At 41.9% G+C, this 26,335-nt stretch overlaps 1 protein-coding gene across 1 annotated transcript; it reads right to left on the reverse strand.

Annotated features, from left to right (window-relative positions):
• Window positions 1–1,762: 1,762 nt before the first annotated feature.
• CD86 (CD86 molecule) lies at window positions 1,763–25,678 on the reverse strand. The gene is made up of 8 exons (XM_075851245.1): window positions 25,639–25,678; window positions 23,672–24,031; window positions 17,362–17,676; window positions 12,512–12,649; window positions 7,336–7,402; window positions 2,664–2,764; window positions 2,276–2,368; window positions 1,763–1,767 (listed from the first exon to the last, which is right to left on the reverse strand). The coding sequence occupies exons 1-8, from the start codon at window positions 25,676–25,678 to the stop codon at window positions 1,763–1,765; spliced, it is 1,119 nt and encodes a 372-aa protein (XP_075707360.1).
• Between the last annotated feature and the right edge of the window lie 657 nt (window positions 25,679–26,335).

The following is a 26,335-nucleotide window of genomic DNA, read 5'->3' on the forward strand; positions in this document are numbered from 1 at the left end:
TTTGAACAACTTTTTTTTTTACAGTTTTTTGGGTGGAAGTGTACGGTATACGCATTTATTAAAGATGATTTTCCTATGAAGACTCAGTTATTAAAGGGGTTTTCTCATCTTAGACATTTATGGCATAATCAGAGGATGGGTCATAAATGTCTGATAGATGCAGGTCCCATCTCCAGAACGGGGGTCCCCTGACAACGTCCACCTGGTGAGGCAGCTGTAGGCTCTCGCATCCAGGGGAAGCATAAATGGAGAATTGGTCGGGATTACGGAAACAGCCGATCTCACTGTGCTACACTGTTTCCGTAGCACCCATAGAAGTGAAAAGGAGTTAGGCGCCATGCACACGACCGTTGTTTTATGTCTGCGTGCTTGTCATTGTTGGACATATAGCACACGGACCCATTCCGTTCTAAGGGTATGTGCACACACACTAATTACGTCCGTGATTGACGGACGTATTTCGGCCGCAAGTAGTGGACCGAACACAGTGCAGGGAGCCGGGCTCCTAGCATCATAGTTATGTACGACGCTAGGAGTCCCTGCCTCGCTGCAGGACAACTGTCCCGTAGTGTAATCATGTTTTCAGTACGGGACATTCGTCCTGTAGAGAGGCAGGGACTCCTAGCATCGTACATAACTATGATGCTAGGAGCCCGGCTCCCTGCACTGTGTTCGGTCCGGGTCTTCCGGCCGAAATACGTCCGTCAATTACGGACGTAATTAGTGTGTGTGCACATACCCTTATGGCCCACTCACACGACCGTGGTTTTACTGAGAGCGGTCCTTGGGAACACGCCGCATAATTAAGAGCAGGTCCTATTCCTGCCCGTGTTTTCGGTTCCGTCTCGCCCGTGATGTGCAAGCCTATGGAACATATGGAACGGATGTGGAGGACACACTGATGACAAACGGGCCGCAAAAAATGGACGCAAACAAACAAACTCACTGTGCTCTGCTGCTTCCATAACACCCATGCACTTCTGTGGGGTTACGGATATATTGTAGCACAGCGAGCTCGGCTGTTTTTGGAATCCCGGCCATCTCTTCATTCGTTCTCCACCCGGATGTGATAGCCAGCACCCACCTAACCAGGTGGGTGACCCCGTCCTATAGACAGATGCAGATCCCACAGTGGTAAGGTGGTTCGCACCATTGCTTTACAGCGCAGGGGTCCTCGGTTCAATCCAACCAAGGATAACATCTGCATGGAGATTTTATGTTCTCCCCGTGTTTGTGTGGGTTTCTCTCTGGGTACTCAAGTTTCCTCCCACACCCCAAAAGCATACTAATAGGGAATTTATATTGTGAGCCCCAATTGGGACAGTAAGTGAGGTCCTCTGTACTGCACTGCAGAATATGTTGGTGCTATATAAATAAATATTCCCAAGGATGCATATGCCAATTTTGTCTTGGATGAAAATAATGCTATAAGGTTTGAAAGAGGCCCAGCACAGCTGAAACTGTGTCTTTTTACTACTGAATTGCCCTTATGGACCAATAAAGAGCAACATGTTAAATTTCAAATCAGTGCCGCGGATTCAATGGAACACAAGGCAAACACTTTCATTTTGGTTGGAGTTTCCCTTTAAATTGATTCTTTGAGATTAGAAAAAAATTGGTCTGCTTTTTTTTTCCAGAAACACTGCCACTCTATTCCATAGGCTGTGTGTGGTATTACAGCTCAGCTCCATTGACTTGAATGAGCTGAGATACTAGGCACAGTCCATGCACACAAATGAGAAGTCTCTATGCTGTATAAATCCTAAACTGAAATAAATATAAAATGTTAGAGAAAAACAACACAAAACGAAATAGATTAAATAGTTTTATTACAAAATTAAAGTTATGGAAAACCTGACTTATAGTAAATGTATATAACATGGAAACCAAAAAGCAAAAAAAAAAACGGATTGTCAAAAGACGCGCTAAATCTTGATTCATCAGAGATGTATTCCTCCCATGTAACCTCATTGCACCTGTGAGGCTGGGTCCACATTAACATTTTGTTTTAGGGTAAGGCCACACGGAGCGACACTGACCCGACCGCGATGCAGCCAACAACCGTGTCAACACCATGTTCGGCGCAGCTGTCAAGTAGCCTGTTAATGGCTGCACGTTGTTGTGGGTGAAACACCCCTCATGCGGACATTAATTAATATACCCTTTATGACTGCACAATTTTGCTGGTAAAAAGCCTTTTTCCTGCAAGAATGTCACGGCCGAGACAGTGCCGGGAGTTGGATAGTTGGGAACCCCACCAATCACAAGAACATACCTGGGGGCCCCATAGGATTGGACCGGTAGCGCACATGCTCGACCATCTCTCCATTAATTTCTATGGAGCTGCTGAGCACTATCTTCGGCAGCCCTATAGAAATGAATAGAGCGGTGGCCGAGCATGCGGACTACCGCTTCATTCCTATGGGGCTCTCAAGTACGGCAAGGTAAGCCTGTTCTCGTGATCGGTGGGGGTTCCAGCGGTTGGACCGCCACCAATCAGATATCCTGTGGATAAATGATAAATAGTAATTATGAGAACAACCCCTTTAAATATAGTGTCCAAACTGCAGGCAGCATGTTGTAGAGCTGAAGGAGATGAGAATGTTGATATTTAGTTTTGTGGAAAAAAATCAATATAACTTGTACTTTATTTATTTAAATACCTGCTAAATCTGGGCTTAGGAGTCCAGTGGGTGGAGTAAAATGAGTGTGCATACACAGATAGCTGTCAGTCACCGTAGGACTTCCCACTGGACTCATAAGCCTTGAAGGGGCAGAGATATAAATGACAAATTATGCAAGAAACTTCTCCTTAAGATATATATACAGTGTATATCAATCTGCTCAGCTCCTCCCGCTCTATATCGTGATGCCCGCTGATCGGACTGCATGATCATTGTGGCAGGTTCCCTTTAAATCTGTCAAAGGTGTAAGGGAATTATAAGAGAAAAAATATAACACTAGTGTGATCTCAACCTTAGGCTCTGGTTACACAGCAGAAATTTTGCCGCAAAATTTCGCCTCCCATTCATTTCATTGGGAGTCGGAAGCTTCTTTTTCAGCTAGCGGGAAAAGCGTCCTGCCCGATCGGCAGCCGGTTTCCGCCCGGACCTCCCATTGAAATCAATGGGAAGAGGAATCTTCCCGCCGATAGCAAAATCCGCCTTGTGAACTGACCCTCATTCCGTATTTCCCAAATAAACCCTTGACAATATCTCCATAAATAATACAAAAATGAAACACTTATCAAATATCACACAAGTTAAAATAACCTAAAATTAAAATACAGGCTGCAATGTACAAAATTAAATATCAGTTTTTTTGATCAATATACAGATTTACAATACCCCTAAACTTTCTAAGACTTTGACAGTCTATCCTTCGGACTAGTCGCACAGGACCCCCTATGATCTTGGGAAAGGAATGGGATAGGCACTCGCTGGGAAGCTGCTGACCTTTTAATGTTTATCCAGGCACAGAGGTTTGACCTTATGTGCGGCTGTGCCTGGTACTACAGCTCAGCCCCATTCACTTGAGAGAGTGCTGCAGCCCCTTCATTCTGATGATTGGTGGGGGTCACAGGGGTCAGATGCCAACCAATCAGAGTGTGGAAAACAACATTTTCATCTTCTACAGTATATAACACATTAAAAAAACAAAAATCCATTACAATGTATCATTCACATTAGAGAAAAGGAATTTAAAACACTGCACTAAACAATGCTACCACTAGGTAGCGCTGTAGATTATTGTAATGTTATAATATGTTACCTTAAATGGTAACTAAACTTTCAAAAAACTTTTGACTTGTCATAGTGATATATCAGAAGTTTTGTTTGGTGGGGGTCCGAGCACTGAGATCTCCCACCGATCGCTAAACGATGTGCCGCTTCGTTTCTGATCGGCTTTCCTCGGGAAGCCGAGCAAGTGGTGCACGGACTCCTGGACTTACTATTGAGCCTGTACATCACTTACTCGGCTTTCCGAGAAAATCAGATCAGTAAGGAAGCGGCACAACGCTCATCCAAATCTTTTTTGCGATTGGTCTCCGTGCTCGGACCCTCACCGGTCAAAACTTCTGACATGTCACTATGACATGTCAAAAGTTTTTTTTAATCCAGCCAAATGTTTAGCTAATTATTCAATGAAATGTCAAATAAATGGCTCAAGTGGCTCAAAGGGTAAAAAAAAAATAATAGTTTTATACAAAACATTTAAATTTGATGCGGTCCCTGTGCTGAAGTTCCCCATCATTGCCAAGGTCACATGATACTGGATGGCACAACAGGAAACAGTGGCGCACCCTAATATCGGCTGTGTGAGACAAACACCCAAAAAATGTAAACCACTTGAATCTGAATTTTAAGGGTCAGAAAACTGATATAAAAATGTTTTTGTTATATTTAATTTCATGTTATTATTTATTTATTTGTAACTTCCATGGTCTGGTATCTATTGAAAAAGTATCCTGCAAAAAAATAAATAAATAAATTCTTGTAAAAATACTTTAAACAGTACCTTCAAAAGGATAGTAATTTTCTCTCTTTTTTTTTTTTATAGGTTTCCTACTCTAGGAGGAGCCTGGCTGTCACATGACACTATGTACCTGCCAACTGATGCTCGTGTAGGTGACAGGTAATTACCATAAAGCCAATACATTTCCTTATTTTGCATAATATACATATTGGAGATTAAGATATTGAAGAGCCACAAGTTTCTTCAGTGTAGAAACTATACTGTAACAACCAACATGGGAAGCACAACTCCTTTGCCATGTCGTAGCACATTTTTTTCCTTCATTTTTGCATTAAAATAGAAAGGAACAAAGGTTTTATTCAACTTGGCCTTAACCACCTTTGCCATGATATGAAAAAAATAAATACATAGCAAAATTAAAAAAAGAGTGAGGGGCTTGAGTTCTCTGCTGAAGCTTAAAGGCTATGTGAACCTCTGAAAGGAAAATTTTTTTTAATAAAAAGTTCAATCAGTGTGATTAGTGCAACTTTATAAATAGTTTTTGTTAAAAATTATTTTAACTTTTTGAGATACAGCTGCTCTATATACAGAGCAGCTGTATCATTTGCTATGACCTGAATCGGTCAGTTCCGCGGACCTGACGGGTTCACAGCGGGTCCTGCGTGTCTCTGACACAGAGGATCCACCTGTAATATATCACATCTAAGTGATGAACATAGATGCGATAGATTACAGGTGGATCCTGCGTGTCAGAGACATGCAGCACCTGCTAACACTGAACCACCCATCAGTCCCGTGGACCTGAGGGGAACAGGATTTAGCGCTAGATACAGCTGCTCTGTATAGAGAATACAGATCAGATATATCTAAAAAAGTAAAAATAATTTGTAATAAAAACTAATCACACCGACTGACATTTTTATTTGAAAAAATTGCCTTTTAAAAGACACAAATCTCGAGAACCACTACCGTTTCCTCAATCAGTTTTCTACATTTTTTTGTTTTATAGTTAGACAAAAAATACGACAACAGTCAGTTATTGATATGAAATATACATAAGAACGCTCTAACTACCTAGGTATAAGCATATGTAACTTGCTAATAGTAAATAACAAAAACAAAGCTTATCTACTAACACATATTGCACTCCTGCTACTACTAGTCCAGTATCTCATTGTCCATAGACACTGGTTATACATCCAATAGTCAAAGCACATAAGTGCCAGAGCAACAGGACTGGACTATCCAGTTCTCAACTCTGGATTTGTACATAAGAAATCCTTAATTGTCCAGATTATAGCATGCTGATGATTCACAAAATCCAATGGTCTAGCATTTTTTATCTACTCCATGGAATCTTGATAAAAATATGAAATATCACTGAAACCGAAATGTATAAGAAGCTCGCTCGTTTTCAAAAAATGTTTTCGTTTTTTTTAAGGTCTTTGCTTGGTCACATAGCCTTTTTTATATTCCATATGATCATTCTGTCTGAGAACACACCAGTATATTAAGGCAGCCATGTTTAAGGATTTGAGTCCACTTAGTGCCCCATAACATGCAAATACATTATCATTCCCTTTTCGATCAGTATTATTAAATGGGATCATACTATGAAGTAAAAACTAGGTGAAGACCAAAATCCATCTTTTTCCAGTCATGATGGTCCCAGGTGGAAGAAATGTCTGTAAGTAAGTTCCGTACTTCCAAGGGTCCATGATAGAAATTGGTAATTCCAGGAAACAATTGAAAGAATGACAGTATGAAGGAGATATGAGGAGTCTTGTGTTCTCTTGGGATGTCACTAGAGTACTTTTGAAATGACCTGGAGCAATTATCCTGTAGTTCTGTCAAGAAACATTGGCTGCCGCTCCATTTCTGATGAATGATGTGGTCTCCTCGCTGACAGAAGAACACAAGTCAAAAGTTAGTTATTGAAGGAAAACGTAAGAAAAATGTTAATTTAGAAAATGTTAGGAAATTGCTTTCATTTTAGGAAACTCGGGGTTAATAGAGATTTAATACCACATTTGGGATTTTCATCTATCACCCAGATTAAGGAGTAGCTACCAAGAGCATTTTGTGCTCTAGAGGATCCGGCACATCGGTGATTTACTTTTGAACTGTTTGCTACTTAATTTGCCCTGCGGTGGCACTGTAGGGAAATTGAACCCTTGCTGCTGGAGAGAGCCCAAAAGGTTTCTCTGACCCATAGGAGGCGACCATTACTATAAATGATGAGTACCAGTTGGGTGACCCTGTTAGATATTTTACATTGGGCCCCAAGAGCTTGAGTTTACTCCTCAGTGCATAGGGAATATTTTCCCTCCCTCAAACCGAGATCCATTCTCCCAATTTGGATCTCCCAAACGTGATGAGAAATAGGCTTTACTAGACTTTACCCAAGAAAGGTGGACCATACTGATCTCAGCCATGGTAGAACCCAGGTAAATTAGACATTTATGGGTCAGATATTTCACCGAAGTTTAGACATGACCAACAATAATTGCAAACTACAGGACCAAAAGAAAACTTAAAACATATATAACACTGGCGATAGACTGGGAAATTCATAATATAAGAAGGTTTTTGGTGGACCTCTTAAACGAGAGTCTTCCACGTTCCACCAATTTATACCCAAAATTATTTATTTTTGTTTCCGATTTCTAGAGAGTTTTAGATTTTGATTTGAAATGCCAATTTTGAGTGCATGCCCTTATGTGCGGCATAAACAAACACAATATTCAGAACTACTAGCCAAGCTAAATATCGAGCATGCCAAATATCGAAATTCATATAATTTGCTGAATGTTGGATGGTTAGAATTAGCAGATGTAACTTTACTATAGGAATACATACAGCTGCTGAGTATCACTGTTGTTTGGGGCTGTTGTGGTTGGAGCTTCTATACCGTTCTGCAATGACCCTGTCAATAAAAAAGAATAAACAATTCAGATATTATCTTTATTGATTTGACTAGGTGAGTAATTTTCCGACATTCACTTTCTCTTTGCCAGAATAAATAGAACAGTTATATAATATATCAGGCTGAGTAATTATATGCAGTTTAAGGAACTTCAAGGTGACTTCCACAACGCCTGCCGTATTGCCAGCCACGGTGCATCAGCATCAACCACACTGGTAACCCAGTGTCAACAAAATACCTCCCTATTTCCCGCTACAATAACCCAACGTCAACCACAAAGTTTCCCACTGTCTGGCAAATTGTAGCTTCACAGAATCATAGCTAAGCTTTCCTCCACCAGGGATGAAGATTACGTTTTCTGCCCCAGCCATTTATCTAAATACACTGGTCACGGAAAAGTGTCTTGTTGGCAACCATCCTAGCACCAAGCACATACTTTGCTAGCCCCCCATTGTTGCCCATGCGTCCTCCAGTGACAGTCACAGCCACTATAAATACTCGCCTTCTCCTGGTTCCCGCAGCTATAATCCTCCTCTCCCAGTTACATGAGAGCGAGACCTCTTACATGTTACTCCACCCGAGCAAAGCAGCTTCCGGCTCGGCAGAAGTAGTGCCGGCATAGTGCCCCTCATCTCTCTATTATCGGGTCATGCTGACTTCAGAATAGAATGATTCTACATAAATTCTTTACATACGCATCAATAGGAAACTGACATGTATTATATATGGGATAATGTACCCCAAAGTGTGAACACATAAGGCCACAGACCAAAGAGGAGCTTTATCTCTATCATTTATTAAATTACAGGAATCACCCTCTCTCTATGTATTATAGCGCCCCCATAGTGCCCCCATAACAGTGTCAGCCACAGTGCCTCACCCAAATAGAGCCATCCACATAATCCCCCATAAGGAGCCAGTCAACCCAAACAATGTCCGTTGTTCAATGCCCTCATACAGAGACAGCCACAGTGCAACTTATTTGGCTGCTGAAGGTGAGCTTAGAAAGTGGTCTGGTCTGATTATTTCATCGGTTAAGTCGCCATGGCGGTCTAGGTAGGATGGAGAAGAAAAGGAAAGAGAACGTCTACAATCACAGAAGACGTCACCTGACAGTCACTGGATTTGTTTGTTGTTTATTTTGCCTGTGTCTGATCATTTTATAAAGCTAGATGCAGAAAACATAGGATCACACCACTGATAATATGTGACAAGAACAGCACACCTCTTCCTGCCCTGCACAGTGACCGCTGCACATGACACAGCACAGAGAATGCCCACAACACTCTCCCATAGTCAATAGGTTGTTTTCTGATGTTTTAATATATATATATATATATATATGTATATATATATATATACACACACACATACAGATGCCTTATGCACAGCAAATCTCAGTAAATGCTTTTGTCAGGGCTGTAGCTATAGGGGTTGCTGAGGTAACAGTCGCACCAAAGCCCTGGTTTCTGAGGGGACCCAAACGCCATTCTACCAGTATTAGAAATGGTAGGTGGGGGCCTTGACACAGATTTTGCACTGGAGCCCTGCAGCATCAAGTTACACCTCTGGGGGTATGTTCACACACCCTATTTACGGACGTAATTCGGGCGTTTTAGCCCCGAATTACGTCCGAAAATACGGCTCCAAAGCGTCGGCAAACATCTGCCCATTCATTTGAATGGGTTTTACGATGTACTGTGCCGACGGTCATTATTTTTACGCGCCCGCGTCAAAGAAGTGCCTGTCACTTCTTGAGACGTAATTGGAGCCGTTTTCCCTTGACTCCATGGAAAAACAGCTCCAATTACGTCTGTAATGGACGCAGCAAAAAGCGCCTGCACTTCCCATTACGTCTGAAATTGCGGAGCTGTTTTCTCCTGAAACATACCCTGGCTGTTACAGCAGCTCAGGCAAGATGTCCGTCCGCATAATCCTAAAAAATATTGGAAAAAATATATACAATCACAGCTTAAAAAAATAAACAGTAAAGGATGTTTCCGTATAGAATTTTAATTAGTAAAAACAATAAGAAGACGCATTCCCTTTAGCACCAGTAAACAGCCAAGCAGAAAGAATGTCTGGAATTCCCCGTGCTTCCTTCACATGTGAAACGACTCTGCAGCTCGTACAGAGTGAATGTAATTATTATAACAAGGAACCGGCTTTAGTAAATAAAACAAAGCAAATTTTAATCTGAGCAGGGTCATCTCTGCGTCCCCTTGACTGGGTGTTTAGACCAGCCCTTCCGACCTTACACTGCATTTTCCTATATTGCTCTGCCTCGTGTTTTTCCTTTACGGTCAGTTCACACGCTGCGTATATACTTCGTTTTTTCCGCTGAAAATACAGTAGCAGCAAAGTGGATGAGATAAAACAAATCTCCTCCACACGCTGCGTAAATACTCAGTGGAGAAAACGCTCAGAAATTGACCTGCGGTGCAGAATTTTATTCGGCAGCATGTCAATTGTATTTGCGTAAACTTTGTTGCAGGTTTTCCCCATTGAATTCAATGGGAGGTAAAACACGCAACAAATAGCAGTTGTCGCGTTTTTTGTTGCGGGTTCGCAGTGATCCTGCCGCAAGAAAATGCAACTCGGAAAAAGAAGATTTTTATACTGGCTGCAGCGGTCTCCTGGAATAAAACATCATCCAAGGAGGCCGGCCTGCTAGTATGCCAGTTAAGTGCTGCAGTTTTCCGCAGGAGACATTCTGGGCGGAAAACTGCACCGCAGTTAAATGCGCTTTAATGCGCTTTTTCGCGCCCGGAATTCCTTGCGGCGCACAGGGCGGATACGCTGCGTGCTATTACGCAGCATATCCGCCCCATGTGAACACAGTCTTAAAGTAATAAATATATTAGGCCAACGTAAAATAAATGCACAGCTATTTACAGATCTAAAGATTGAAGGGGTTGTATGAGATTAGAAAAACATGGCTTTTTTCTTCTAGAAACAGTGCCACTCTTGCTCGAAGGCTATGCCTGGTATTGCAAGTCAGCAATTCACTTATATGGGGCTGAGATGCATTACCACACACAGTCTATAGATAAGACTGGCACTATTTCTGGAAGATCACAGCCATTTTTTAATCTCCTACAATCTCTTTAACAATGAATGTATTACTAAGACTAATTGTGTTATTAATTGAATCATCTCTAATAAGGATTAATTCATTCATTATCTAATTGTTAATTAATTTTCAGTAGCCCCATAAAAAAAAAAATATATATATATATATATATATATATATATATATATATATGTATATATATATATATTTATTTAAAGAAACCCTTCAGGCAAAATTAACATACTGTGTTAGCACAAGGCCTGAGGGGCGGAGCATGACACAGGGATTCTCTCTTTGGTGTTCTTTGATTCCATGTGTCCGGCGCCGCCCCCTTAGATTTTACAAAAGGCATAACACATTGTATCAGTTTCCATACAAAATTCTGACAAATCCCACGAAAAGGGATTTCCTGTAATAGAAAAAAAGTTAAATAAAAAAGTTTACAATTCTTTGCTGTGCCACCTCTTGCCGCCGGTCCGGATCAGACCTGTGTATACACAGCAGGCTGCAAAATCATTTATCCATTGTAGTATAACATCCCGCTGCTGTGATTGGACAATACAGTCACCTAACTTTACATGGACGCAACTTCACTGAGGCCTAGTGAAAATCCAGTCCTGACTGAGAAAGGCAGTGGGTACCGACACAGGACAAGAGCAGAATTTTTATGGTAGATATATATATAGCACAAAAATTTTTTTATGGTTTTTTTACATTATTACATAGTCATCCATTCACTTAGATCAGGGGTGGGGAACCTTTTTCCTGGCAAGGGCCATTTGGATATATATAACATCATTTGCCGGACATACAATACTATTAACTTTAAAATTTGCCTGCTATATTTGGTCAAACATCTAATTAACTCACCCCTAATGTGATGGCTGGAACTGCTTCTCTTTGGTGCGGCGTGTGATGTTAGATGGTCTGAGTAGGCCACGGTTTGCGGCAAGTGCATTTATGTCCTAACTCTACATGAGGCCTCAGCAAAATTTTAGGAGGAGGACGGACGGAGCCAAGTTGTGTCAATCACTACTAGTGAATAAGGCGGCGGTCTGAGTGAGGTCGTTGCGTACCGGCCTGGGAGAGGACCAGTCAGGTTAGTCACCTGATGTGACGTGAGGTCAGGTGACTCAGGTAAGGTGACTGGACTGGTCCACTCCCGGGCCGGCACGCACCTCACTCACTCACACCGCCCCCTCTTCATTCACTAGTAGTGAATCACACTACTTGGCCCCGTCTGCCCTCCTCCTGCTCCTAAAGTGAGTGACATCGCTGACATTTAGGAGCAGGAGGAGGGCGGACGGAGCCAAGTGATAATTGACGGAGCGACGGCGGTCTGAGTAAGGTCAGTGCGTTCCGGCAGGGCCAGACCAAATGATTTTGCAGGGCTTATACAGCCCGCGGGGCTTATACGGCCCGCGGGCCGGATGTTCCCCACTCCTGATTTAGATATTCGTCCTGTAACACTAAATTTCCCTGTGTGGATTTCAACAGATGGACACTTGCTGTTGAGAAGGGGCTGTCCTGTTTGGTGTAGCCTTCGAAATTGCAGCCAATCAATCTAGTAGGAGTTTCTCACAGAACCATGTATCCCATTTAAAGGGATTGTCTGGTATTTTATTTGAAACACCCAATTGGGGAATTCTGAGTTAATAGAACGGAGTCCCAAAATTAGAAGAAGTAGAGAGCGACTACAAATAGCCTAGAGGACCCAGCATGTCAATGCATTACACATATAGCATGGTGATTTAAATGGAAACTGTGTAATGCTTCCTTTCACCTGCGGTGGCGCTCTAATTAAACACTTGTTGCCAGGTTTTCCCGCATATTACAGCTGATCACTATGGAGTTCCAGCTGCTGCACACCCTGTGATTTGCTTATCAACAGGGAACTTTCTAACAAAAATAAATTGGCCAAAGTGGACAACCCCATTAAGAGAATCTCAGAGCAATACATTAGGATAGATTCAATTAATAAATATGTGAAATGTCATATTTCAGTAAGCCGAATGACTTGGGTCAAGTTTACTTACTTGTAGAATTCTTTCCCTTCATTTTACAACAAAAAATTGCAATACACGTTATTACGGTGACGATGATCAGGATTACACATGGTAAGATGTATTTTAGATTGTCGTTCTCCCAAATTCTCACATTTATTTTCTTTATACCTGTAACAAAAAGGTATTAGGGTTAAAAATTAAATATATGCCCCCAGAAATCCATCATGGGTGAAGAAGCCACCCACAGTAGTTATGCTTCTGCAGATTATTGTCAAAGCCCCCGTTATGCTAATAAACTTACAGAAGTATCAAAGGTGAAGATAGTAAAAAGGCAAGCTTTCTTATAACTGAATGATTAACTTGTAAAGAAAAATTTGTGACTCTCCAGTATTTAAAGGGATTCTCCGCTTATGGTCTCCTAACAATAAGCTAATCCCAGGTTGTCCAGCTGATGAGACCCCCAGCAATGGGCTGTAATCTGTTTGAGAACCTGGCAGCAAGTGTCTAATTCCCCTGCAGCACCCCCACAGGATAAATAAAGCATTACACATTGCGCAATGAAATCAATAGGCTTTTCATTTAATGCATGAATGAGACAGACTCCAGAGACAGAGACTCTTTTTGAGGACACTCTCTCATCTGACTAATACTTAAGGGGCTCGCACAGAAAATAACATGGTGATGGGTGGTCTTAAGGGTATGTTCACACGGCCTATTTACGGACGTAATTCGGGCGTTTTTGCCCCGAATTACGTCTGAAAATAGCGCCTCAATAGCGCTGACAAACATCTGCCCATTGAAAGCAATGGGCAGACGTTTGTCTGTTCACACGAGGCGTATATTTACGCGCCGCTGTCAAATGACGGCGCGTAAATAGACGCCCGCGTCAAAGAAGTGACCTGTCACTTCTTTGGCCGTAATTGAAGCCGTTATTCATTGACTCCAATGAATAGCAGCGCTAATTACGGCCGTAATTGACGCAGCGTTCAAGCGCCTGCACATGCCGGTACGGCTGAAATTACGGGGATGTTTTCAGGCTGAAACATCCCCGTAATTTCAGCCGTAACGGACGCCCTCGTGTGAACATACCCTTAGGAAAAGGGTTCACACTGCCCATGGTGGAGAGTAGCATGGTAACTTGAGCTGGACCCCTCAACCTTTTTTAGGGTCCTAAACCATCTACCGTGTATGTATGTATGTATATATATATATATATACAGTTAAGGAAATAAGTATTTGATCCCTTGCTGATTTTGTAAGTTTGCCCACTGTCAAAGACATGAACAGTCTAGAATTTTTAGGCTAGTTTAATTTTACCAGTGAGAGATAGATTATATTTTTAAAAAAAACAGAAAATCACATTGTCAAAATTATATATATTTATTTGCATTGTGCACAGAGAAATAAGTATTTGATCCCTTTGGCAAACAAGACTTAATACTTGGTGGCAAAACCCTTGTTGGCAAGCACAGCAGTCAGACGTTTTTTGTAGTTGATGATGAGGTTTGCACACATGTTAGATGGAATTTTGGCCCACTCCTCTTTGCAGTTCATCTGTAAATCATTAAGATTTTGAGGCTGTCGCTTGGCAACTTGGATCTTCAGCTCCCTCCATAAGTTTTCGATGGGATTAAGGTCTGGAGACTGGCTAGGCCACTCCATGACCTTAATGTGCTTCTTTTTGAGCCACTCCTTTGTTGCCTTGGCTATATGTTTCGGGTCATTGTCGTGCTGGAAGACCCAGCCCTGAGCCATTTTTAATTTCCTGGTGGAGGGAAGGAGGTTGTCACTCAGAATTTGATGGTACATGGCTCCATCCATTCTCCCATTGATGCGGTGAAGTAGTCCTGTGCCCTTAGCAGAGAAACACCCCCAAAACATAATGTTTCCACCTCCATGCTTGACAGTGGGAACGGTGTTCTTTGGGTCATTGGCATTAACTCAACTCGCCGTGTTTGGAGGAAGAGAAATGCTGCCTAAGAGCTCAATTTTAGTCATCTGACCACAGCACCTTCTCCCAATCACTCTCAGAATCATCCAGATGTTCATTTGCAGACTTCAGACGGGCCTGTACATGTGCCTTCTTGAGCAGGGGGACCTTGCGGGCACTGCAGGATTTTAATCCATTACGGCATAATGTGTTACCAATGGTTTTCTTGGTGACTGTGGTCCCAGCTGCCTTGAGATCATTAACAAGTTCCCCCCATGTTTTTGGCTGAGCTCTCACCTTCCTCAGGATCAAGGATACCCCACGAGGTGAGATTTTGCATGGAGCCCCAGATCGATGTCGATTGACAGTCATTTTGTATGTCTTCCATTTTCTTACTATTGCACCAACAGTTGTCTCCTTCTCACCCAGCGTCTTACTTATGGTTTTGTAGCCCATTCCAGCCTTGTGCAGGTCTATGATCTTGTCCCTGACATCCTTAGAAAGCTCTTTGGTCTTGCCCATGTTGTAGAGGTTAGAGTCAGACTGATTCATTGAGTCTGTGGACAGGAGTCTTTTATACAGGTGACCATGTAAGAGCTGTCTATAATGCAGGCACCAAGTTGATTTGGAGCGTGTAACTGGTCTGGAGGAGGCTGAACTCTTAATGGTTGGTAGGGAATCAAATACTTATTTATCTGTGCACAATGCAAATAAATATATATCATTTTGACAATGTGATTTTCTGTTTTTTTTTATATAATCTATCTCTCACTGGTAAAATTAACCTAGCCTAAAAATTTTAGACTGTTCATGTCTTTGACATTGGGCAAACTTACAAAATCAGCAAGGGATCAAATACTTATTTCCTTCACTGTATATGGTATGTATATCCTTGCCGAATACCCACAATTCCGCTTCCTATTATTTTAATAGAATAAACTATCAGTGGCCAAACTATAGTTATTAGTCATCTTTGAGTCTTTAATCAGACATGTCAGCACTCTCTAGAGAACTGTTTATAAAAAGATCTTTTTTCTATCTGCTTTAGTTCCTGATTATATATTTTTAGTTTCTAGTTTCTCTACATGATGTTGGTGGTGGCCATCTTGCCTGAAATCCTGCAGTGCCCGGAAGGTCCCCCTGCTCAAGAAGGCACATGTACAGGCCCGTCTGAAGTTTGCAAATGAACATCTGGATGATTCTGAGAGTGATTGGGAGAAGGTGCTGTGGTCAGATGAGACTAAAATTGAGCTCTTTGGCATTAACTCAACTTGTTTGGAGGAAGAGAAATGCTGCCTATGACCTAAAGAACACCGTCCCCACTGTCAAGCATGGAGGTGGAAACATTATGTTTTGGGGGTGTTTCTCTGCTAAGGGCACAGGACTACTTCACCGCATCAATGGGAGAATGGATGGAGCCATGTACCGTCAAATCCTGAGTGACAACCTCCTTCCCTCCACCAGGACATTAAAAATGGCTCGTGGCTGGGTCTTCCAGCACGACAATGACCCGAAACATACAGCCAAGGCAACAAAGGAGTGGTTCAAAAAGAAGCACATTAAGGTCATGGAGTGGCCTAGCCAGTCTCCAGACCTTAATCCCATCGAAAACTTATGGAGGGAGCTGAAGTCCCGAGTTGCCAAGCGACAGCCTCAAAATCTTAATGATTTACAGATGATCTGCAAAGAGGAGTGGGCCAAAATTCCATCTAACATGTGTGCAAACCTCATCATCAACTACAAAAAATGTCTCACTGCTGTGCTTGCCAACAAGGGTTTTGCCACCAAGTATTAAGTCTTGTTTGCCAGAGGGATCAAATACTTATTTTGACAATGTGATTTTCTTTTTTTTTTTTTTATACATAGAATCTATCTCTCACTGGTAAAATTAACCTAGCCTAAAAATTCCAGACTGTTCATGTCTTTGACAGTGGGCAAACTTACAAAATCAGCAAGGGATCAAATACTTATTTCCTTCACTGTATATGGCATGTATATCCTTGCCTAATACCCACAATTCCGCTTCCTATTATTTTAATAGAATAAACTATCAGTGGCCAAACTATAGTTATTAGTCATCTTTGAGTCTTTAATCAGACATGTCAGCACTCTCTAGAGAACTGTTTATAAAAAGATCCTTTTTCTATCTGCTTTAGTTCCTGATTATATATTTTTAGTTTCTAGTTTCTCTACATGATGTTGGTGGTGGCCATCTTGCCTGAATTGCTGCAACATGAATTCCAGGGATTTGCTTTACAGCAGACGTCTGGACCTTATTAGACTTAGTCAGAAAATGAATGATTGACTTCTATAGCAGAGTGTTGTGAGCGTGCTCTGTGACATGGGCAGTGAGGGGGAGGAGCAGCTGAGCTTTGTTACCTGTTTCTAGCTTTATATTAGAGGTGTTACCCTTCATTGCAACTCGCTCTCTAATGATAGTGACACAACTCCTACCCCTGCCCTCGTGTACACAGCACAAGCTGAAAAGTGACAGGAAGTGTGAGCCTATTCTAAGGGCTCATTAACGAGTTAGAAAACCGCAATTTTTCAGGATTTCTTCTTACTGTGATTTTGATAAAAGAAACACCAACCTAACATAAACAGTTGGTGTAGGTATGGGCCGTTTTCTGAAGGTATATTCCCTTTAAAAGGCTTTCAATTCCATATTTGTTTTATTATATGACTATGATACTAGGTAATATCCTGGGTGGCACCCGATGTATGAGGGCCATTGGGCAATAGAGTCCCAGTGGGCACTTTCTCGACCCTACCTCAAATTAGTTATACAGAATTTGCTCGTGGACTATAAAACTGTGGCATAAAGACTTTTAATATATCATTACAAATAGAGTATAAATATTTAATAACAATCATTAGTACCATGTAGATTAATGTTTGAATTTGGAAAACCCCTTTATTTTTGAATTAGTATAAATCATTGGACACCAACCTATGTGTAGAACTTCGGAGGAGACTGTATGATGAGCATATACTGTACATGTGATGCTGGTGTTGCTTTTCACCACCGCTGTCAAGTGGCTGGAGATGTTGAATGTTTGGGAGTTGTTCTTAATTTCACATGGCGGGCTTGATTCCAGATTACAGATGTTACGGTGGAAGAGCGTTCCATTTTGATCAGAAACCATCCATGAGATTTCATGAGGTTTTGGAAAACCATCTCCAGATGAGCAGTAAAGATTCACTACCGAATTCTCCTCCACCTCTGGAAGACTTCCACTGCTGATCTGTGGGACACTAAAGTTAGCTGGAAAAAGTAAATATATTAGAAGACATCAGAAAAGTGAGAGGATAAACAGATGTCAACATTGCCAATTGAAATCCAAAAGTGTTGACACCCTTTGTGCAATTACATATTCTGTTGTTTTCTGAAAAGCAGTTAATTCAACCTCTGCAGGGAACAACCTATCAAGGCATATGGAAGTCATAGATGGCACCCATGTTCCGGAGTCTCATCTATTAGCTAAAGGGGAGCTCTGGCCCTGGAGGAGTCAATGCGACCATGTATTACATAGTTGCCCATTTATTTGAAAGGGCACCATGTAATACTAAATTTCTCCTCCAGAGGCCACTCTAGGAGAAATGCGTAGAAACCCACAGCTTCCATAACAGCTAATCATCAGGGATTTTAACCACTGGGTGGTACAACCTCTTCAAATAGGACATATTTCTGTACATTTTAATTCACCATTACTGTTTATTTGCTGAATTACATTCAAGTGAAAATAATAAAATCTAAAATTCGGCATATTCAAAGATTTGGGAAGTAGTTTGTGGGTGCAATTGTACCCCCTAGTTTAACATTATTAATGAAATGGTGCCCTTACTAAAACAGGTGCCTTTCAAAGGAGTTGTCAAGTATCAAAAACTCATTTTCAAATGCCCTATCAGCGCATTCTGAGTTAATAGAGGGGGTTCGTAACCTCCATTAGTAGGGGGAGCAGCTGCAAAGAGGGTCCCTCCATCTAAAGCACCTGACTTAGACATGCTTTACACAGATAGCCCATTGTTTTCTAGGATTCTCTTGTAATGTTTCATTTACCCTGTAGGGTGTCTCTCAACTTGATGTTCTCGGTAATAACAAAAGATCCAACTCCCAAGGTAAATCGTTGCTTGTAAAAATCCTCCTGTGCAGGAATTAACCCACTGTAGGTGATGGATGGCAATATAATGAAAGACCTCACCCAGACAGAAAGGTGCGAGGGTAGGCCGGCATTTCGCTTGGCCTCCAGACTATCTTAGGGTTCACGTTTGGAGCCCCTCCGGAGATATCATGGGATGAGTATTTTGAAATGTTATCTTTTTACTGCTTAAGAAGTTTTACCATGACGAGGGGAAGCGTGATAAAAGTAGGTAGGGGGGAGAGGAGAAGCAATGGTTTGATCCCTCAAACCTTCACCAACCAGTGAAGTAACGGCTTATTCATCCCAGGGAGACATAGGTTAATGATGGGATAGACATGAAACTTTTCTTCATTGTTTACACCGTTTTATATGCTGCCTTGGGATCACTAATATGGTCACGGTACTCATTGTAAATACCAAGCTTTTTGTCTACTACCTGTGTATACTGAAAGCCAAAGGCTGCTGGGATGGGGCATATTTTGTCCCTCTGTGTCTATCTATGGGCTGCTTAATATCCTTCACCAACCTTGGGGTATTCATCTCTTTCCTGGAGTGGGTAGTGTGTGATGTGGCTTGTGCTGCTTACTTATTCACTAATGGGATTACTTTTTTCGTATTGACCCTGCAGGCTCTCCCATGGTCTACTTTAGGGTTTCCCCTGATTCCCTGAATATTTTGGGTATTACCATTGTATGAAATGTAAGTTGTTAGAGGACAATTGGAGGCACTGTGTTGGTAAATAATTAGTTCCTGATGACTATGGAAGATTACTCTGAGGGATTTGCAATCCTTTTTTAGGGAAACTTAACCTGGCTTGTAGGATTACACCCATTGGAGGGTCTTTTGTAGACAACTGGCTGGTGCTACAGCAGGTGACAGAGCCTCACATCATTACATCCAGCAGACTAAGGAGCATAGCTGGTTGCTACAGAACCCTCCTCTCTTGGAACTTTTCCCATATCCCAATAGTGGTAGAGGTGACGATTTGTCGGGACTGTTTTGGGAACAGTAATGTTCGTTTCTACTGTAATAATTTGGGGTTGGTGATGGCCATTAGCAATGTGTCGGCATCTTCCCCTCCTGTGGTTCGCTTACTGAGACAATTGGTGATGAAATGCCTTTCTCTTAATGCTTGGGTAGTGGTGGTGCAAAATTCAATTGCCAATACTATTTCTTGCTCACAGTGAGAAGTTTTGGATTTTGGCCCTGGAGACAGACTTAGAAGCGTCAGACTGTCTTTGATTGTAGGAGCTTGATCTGGTCTACCCCCGAATCTGATACCTGGAGTAGAAGATGTTTAAGACAGATCAAGAAGGGAGAGGTAAGTCGGTTGTCCTGGGTGCAGTCCCGGGCTTGTATGTCTTGAGTTTGCTTATCAGGCATGTAGGCCAGTTGCTGGGGGCCGACTCCATTGTTATTGGGATGGTTTATTTTTTGTCCCGTTATTAATTTCCAACTATTTTTTATAGATGCTTGATCTCCTCGGGCCTGGATGGATCCTGATTTACATAACCCCTTTAAGTTCTGGAAATTTCTACAGCTGACTTGGATTAAGGTCAACAAAGTTAGCCAAGTTCTAAAACCTTACAGAAAAAAAAACCAATTGGATGAACTGGAAAGTTTTTAAAAACAACTTTTGCAGGATGCCAAATGTTATGCATTATTTTTTCCATTATGATGAATTAAGCAATAAACCGTAATGGTGCATTATGATTTTCAGTGATTATTTAATCATAGACAAGGACATGACCTGCAAGAATATTGCTTAAAAAACTGTCAACTCTCCCGTGTGATATAGTAAATAGTATCTGTCAGTTTTCCTGTGTGGTGTAGTATAGAGGATCTGTCAGCTCTCCTGTGGTGTAGTATAGAGGATCTGTCAGCTCTCCTGTGAGGTGTAGTATAGAGGATCTGTCAGCTCTCCTATGTGGTGTAGTATAGAGGATCTGTCAGCTCTCCTATGTGGTGTAGTATAGAGGATCTGTCCGCTCTCTTGTGTGATGTAGTATAGAGGATCTGTCAGCTCTCCTGTGTGGTGTAGTATAGAGGATCTGTCAGCTCTCCTATGTGGTGTAGTATAGAGGATCTGTCAGCTCTCCTGTGTGGTGTAGTATAGGGGATCTGTCAGCTCTCCTGTGTGGTGCAGTATAGAGGAGCTATCAGCTCTCCTGTGTGGTGCAGTATAGAGGAGCTGTCAGCTCTCCTGTGTGGTGTAGTATAGAGGAGCTGTCAGTACTCCTGTGTGGTGTAGTATAGAGGATCTGTCAGTTCTCCTGTGTGGTGTAGTATAGAGGATCTGTCAGCTCTCCTGTGTGGTGTAGTATAGAGGATCTGTGAGCTCTCCTGTGTGGTGTAGTATAGAGGATCTGTCAGCCCCATGTGTGGTGTAGTACAGAGGAGCTATCAGTACTCCTGTGTGGTGTAGTATTGAGGATATGTCAGTTCTCCTGTGTGATATAGTAAATAGTATCTGTCCGTTTTCATGTGTGGTGTAGTATAGAGGAGCTGTCAATTCTCCTGTGTGGTGTAGTATAGAGGATCTGTCAGCTCCCCTGTGTGGTGTAGTATAGAGGATCTGTCAGCTCTCCTGTGTGCTGTAGTATAGAGGATCTGTCACCTCTCCTGTGTAGTGTAGTATAGATGATCTGTCTGTTCTACTATGTGGTGTAGTATAGCTGATCTGTCAGTTTTCCTGTGTGGTGTAGCATAGTGGATCTGTCAGCTCTCCTGTGTGGTGTAGTATAGAGGAGCTGTCAGCTCAGCGGTGTGGTGTAGTATAGAGGATCTGTCAGCTCTCCTATGTGGTGTAGTATAGAGGATCTGTCAGCTCTCCTGTGTTGTGTAGTATAGAGAATCTGTCCGCTCTCCTGTGTGTTGTAGTATAGAGGATCTGTCAGTTCTCCTGTGTGGTGTAGTATAGAAGATCTGTCAGCTCTCCTGTGTGGTGTAGTATAGAGGATCTGTCAGCTCTCCTATGTGGTGTAGTATAGAGGATCTGTCAGCTCTCCTGTGTGGTGTAGTATAGGGGATCTGTCAGGTCTCCTGTGTGGTGCAGTATAGAGGAGCTATCAGCTCTCCTGTGTGGTGCAGTATAAAGGAGCTGTCAGCTCTCCTGTGTGGTGTAGTATAGAGGAGCTGTCAGTACTCCTGTGTGGTGTAGTATAGAGGATCTGTCAGTTCTCCTGTGTGGTGTAGTATAGAGGATCTGTCAGCTCTCCTGTGTGGTGTAGTATAGAGGATCTGTCAGCTCTCCTGTGTGGTGTAGTATAGAGGAGCTGTCAGCTCTCCTGTGTGATGTAGTATAGAGGATCCGTCAGCTCTCCTGTATGGTGTAGTATAGATGATCTGTCAGCTCTCCTGTGTGGTGTAGTATAGGGGAGCTGTCAGGTCTCCTGTGTTGTGTAGTATAGAGGATCTGTCAGCTCTCCTGTGAGGTGTAGTATAGAGGATCTGTCAGCTCTCCTATGTGGTGTAGTATAGAGGATCTGTCAGCTCTCCTATGTGGTGTAGTATAGAGGATCTGTCAGCTCTCCTGTGTGTTGTAGTATAGAGGATCTGTCAGCTCTCCTGTGTGGTGTAGTATAGAGGATCTGTCAGCTCTCCTGTGAGGTGTAGTATAGAGGATCTGTCAGCTCTCCTATGTGGTGTAGTATAGAGGATCTGTCAGCTCTCCTATGTGGTGTAGTATAGAGGATCTGTCAGCTCTCCTGTGTGGTGTAGTATAGGGGATCTGTCAGCTCTCCTGTGTGGTGCAGTATAGAGGAGCTAGAAGCTCTCCTGTGTGGTGCAGTATAGAGGAGCTGTCAGTTCTCCTGTGTGGTATAGTATAGAGGATCTGTCAGCCCCATGTGTGGTGTAGTACAGAGGAGCTATCAGTACTCCTGTGTGGTGTAGTATTGAGGATATGTCAGTTCTCCTGTGTGATATAGTAAATAGTATCTGTCCGTTTTCATGTGTGGTGTAGTATAGAGGAGCTGTCAATTCTCCTGTGTGGTGTAGTATAGAGGATCTGTCAGCTCCCCTGTGTGGTGTAGTATAGAGGATCTGTCAGCTCTCCTGTGTGCTGTAGTATAGAGGATCTGTCACCTCTCCTGTGTAGTGTAGTATAGATGATCTGTCTGTTCTACTATGTGGTGTAGTATAGCTGATCTGTCAGTTTTCCTGTGTGGTGTAGCATAGTGGATCTGTCAGCTCTCCTGTGTGGTGTAGTATAGAGGAGCTGTCAGCTCAGCGGTGTGGTGTAGTATAGAGGATCTGTCAGCTCTCCTATGTGGTGTAGTATAGAGGATCTGTCAGCTCTCCTGTGTTGTGTAGTATAGAGGATCTGTCCGCTCTCCTGTGTGTTGTAGTATAGAGGATCTGTCAGTTCTCCTGTGTGGTGTAGTATAGAAGATCTGTCAGCTCTCCTGTGTGGTGTAGTATAGAGCATCTGTCAGCTCTCCTGTGTGGTGTAGTATAGAGGATCTGTCAGCTCTCCTGTGTGGTGTAGTATAGAGGAGCTCTCCTGTGTGGTGTAGTATAGAGGATCTGTCAGCTCTCCTGTGTGGTGTAGTATAGACGATCTGTCAGCTCTCCTGTGTGGTGTAGTATAGAGGAGCTGTCAGCTCTGCTGTGTGGTGTAGTATAGAGGATCTGTCACGTCTCCTGTGTAGATTAACATTGCGTACTAGTCAGCTTTTCTGACATGCCTGTTTAAGTAAATACTTGCATTTTACATAAATGAACAAGCATCTTTCTTAGAAGTTTTGCGTTGGGCCATTCCTCTCTTATGCCTTTCTGGAAATGTATGAATAAATCGACAACTGGGTGATACAATTTTCCTTGCCAATGGGGTGTGTCCCTACACACCATTGATACTATCCAATTAGTGCTGACTGTGTAAGAATGTATAGGGTTACTCGCCATTGACAAGGATAATGGTAACACCCAATTTTTCATCTATTCTTGTATTTCCAGGTGGCATAACAGAGGAACTGGACAATGCAGAGAATTGAAAATAGCGTTTTTTTTTGGGGAATACAAGTATTTACTAAAATAGACATGTCGGGAGAGCTGACTGGTACACTTTAAGATACAAGTCCCAACATTATCAACCTATATGATCAACATCATTCTTACCTAGTACGATGAGCTTATTCTCTAGTTGATCGATGATTTCAATATTTTTTACGTTTGAACGGACAGAACAGATGTAGACCCCTTCATCCTCCAGTGTAATATTAAACATATGTAGGTCCCCATTTGGCATTATTTCCATGGAGCGGTTCTTATAACTCTCGGAGAGATGGTTGTAATTTCTTATTCCATTGAATAACTCGGCTACTACGAGGTTTAGAGAGTTTACTTTTTTGCTGTTTTGTTTTTCCCAGATAAAAATCAATTGTTTAATTGAAACATTTTTGGAATTCTGAAAGTGACATTTGATCTCTGCCTTCCCTGACAAATAAGCAGTTGATTGATAAATTGGCGCCGCCAGGTCTGGAATGACAAAAAAATTAACACTGAAATTCTAGTATAAATAATTTGTTATGTCCTTAAAAAACATCTGTAAAATCAGAGGTTCTGATGCTATATATCTATGAGAACGGCAATGATTCTACTGGCCGACTCTTTTCTTCTTGTGTCAACATACAGTAACAACAATGAATGGTGCCATGGAGCAAGGGCTGGACAGGCCCTCTTGGTGCCCACCACTCTCAACGTGTGCAACTACTTTCGGTCCCTGTCGTTTAGCTTGATAGCTGTCGGATGGATAATCATTCATTTTATTGCCCCCTGTAACCCCTTCCTCAAAAACATCCCCAGCGTTGCTATTAATACTACATACAAACTAATATCCCTCGACATACAGTACATCCCCCCCCCCACACACACAATGCAGAGCCGACATGCCACCCTAACATATATCTGTAGCAGGGTTCATTGGCACATGTAGCTCCTCTCCCGACATCATCCCACCCATCTTTACATATTTACATTGCCACCCAAAATTGTTCTTTTCAATCAGACACTTCCCTCAAAAATTGGTTATAGTCTATTCCATCCCCTCACCAATACACTAATCATACTCTGCCAACCCTCGTCATACCTTGCCACCTACAGCATCTAATTGGTTGTACAAAAGGCATTGAGGATTTTTGGTAGTTGTGTTTTTTTATATTCATAAACTGTGTCCCTCCTTCCTCAATACATCCTACTCCACCTGTTCCTCATCCTGGCACTGCCATGGTTCATTGTGACTACCAACTAGTCATGGGGATTATATAGTGACTAATCAATGGACCACTTTTACAAATACACCTCCAATTTTTTGAGTGTTCTGCCCATGTTGTACAACACATAATCCATGCGGCCATTATGTAATACAGCAGCTTTATAACCACCCAACCACAGTAGGAAATAGGACTGGGAAACAAGTCTCACATCTCTGAGGTTTATAGGGAAATACACTCCATACCGTAGCTTTATAAGAATATGAGAAGTCATCCTGTAGATCCGTGACCTCTATAAAAAAAAATATGGCCACATTGTGCTTTCATTTGAGATTTCCATAACTTTTCCTCAGATTGTTGGATTAACAATGAATTGTAAATTGGAAAATTGATTTTAAAAACATATTGTACTGATTTGCAATAAAAAAAAAATAGTGACGAGGTAAGCGACAATTCTGTGGACTTTTAAGGGGATTGAATACTTTCACAAGGCAGTGTATGCACCGACTCTCCAATGAATTTAGTGTCAAGACCCTTTAAATCAAAACACTCGTGTGAGCACTCAGCTGCTTAGTTTCTGTTGGGCTTTTCCAATGTATTGGAGTACCGATACATTTATTTCCGGAAAAAGCCGAACACGAGCACTTCAGCAGCTTCGTTCTAGCGATTGGTGGGGGTCTCAGTGCTTGGAACCCCAACAATCCAAATTTCTGACATGTCACTACGACATGTCAGAAGTTTGTCAAATGTTTAGCTACACTTTAAAGATCCATTGTATGTCCACCACTTATTGATCAGATAGATCAGTGGTCTTAACTTGTGGCTCTCCAGCTGGTAACCACCGATATAGATGATACCTAACAATATACTTACGAGGAACAAGGAAAGCCATGAAAGCCAGCAGAGCAAACATCTTGGAATTTCTGTAATGAAAATAAGTATTTTATTATACTGGACCTACTTACATACATTCTTTGATCTATGAAATATTTAAATAACTACTTAAATAATCCAATCTCAAGTGTAAGAAAATCTACCAGAAAAGTAGGGTCCCATATCAAAATAGGGCCTCCCATTCTGCTTTTGGTTCCTTGTATTGGCCCTCAAACTGGAGATAAGTAGTACTTTTTGGACTGTGATGTTGTACAGATACTGTAATAGTGGGAAAGAGATCGAATAACATTGGGCTAAGCTTCACCCTATCTGAATTCCCACCTCAAGCAGCAGAGGAAAGAGCAATTTCTGCAACACCAAAATAAATTATATTTTTGGAACCAATTGGATCAACAACACAATGGGGGTGTAATTGGAACCAGACAGAGGTGTTGACCCCTGGCTGAGAACTGGATCACTAAAACGTGGCTCCAAGGCCTAAATCATTTAAAAGGCTTTTGTACTAGCAACGTAGAACTGGATTTCGCTAAAGAAAAATATCAATATCAGCTCAAATTTTATATGCTACGATTACCTAACATTACATACCAGCACCACCACCTCCCACCCATCCTCAAAGAAAGAAAATAATAATCACTATTAGATGAGGATGTACTGAATATTAGACTGTGGGCAG

This window comes from Rhinoderma darwinii, chromosome 2, assembly GCF_050947455.1.
Source record: "Rhinoderma darwinii isolate aRhiDar2 chromosome 2, aRhiDar2.hap1, whole genome shotgun sequence".
Lineage (NCBI taxonomy): Eukaryota > Metazoa > Chordata > Amphibia > Anura > Rhinodermatidae > Rhinoderma > Rhinoderma darwinii.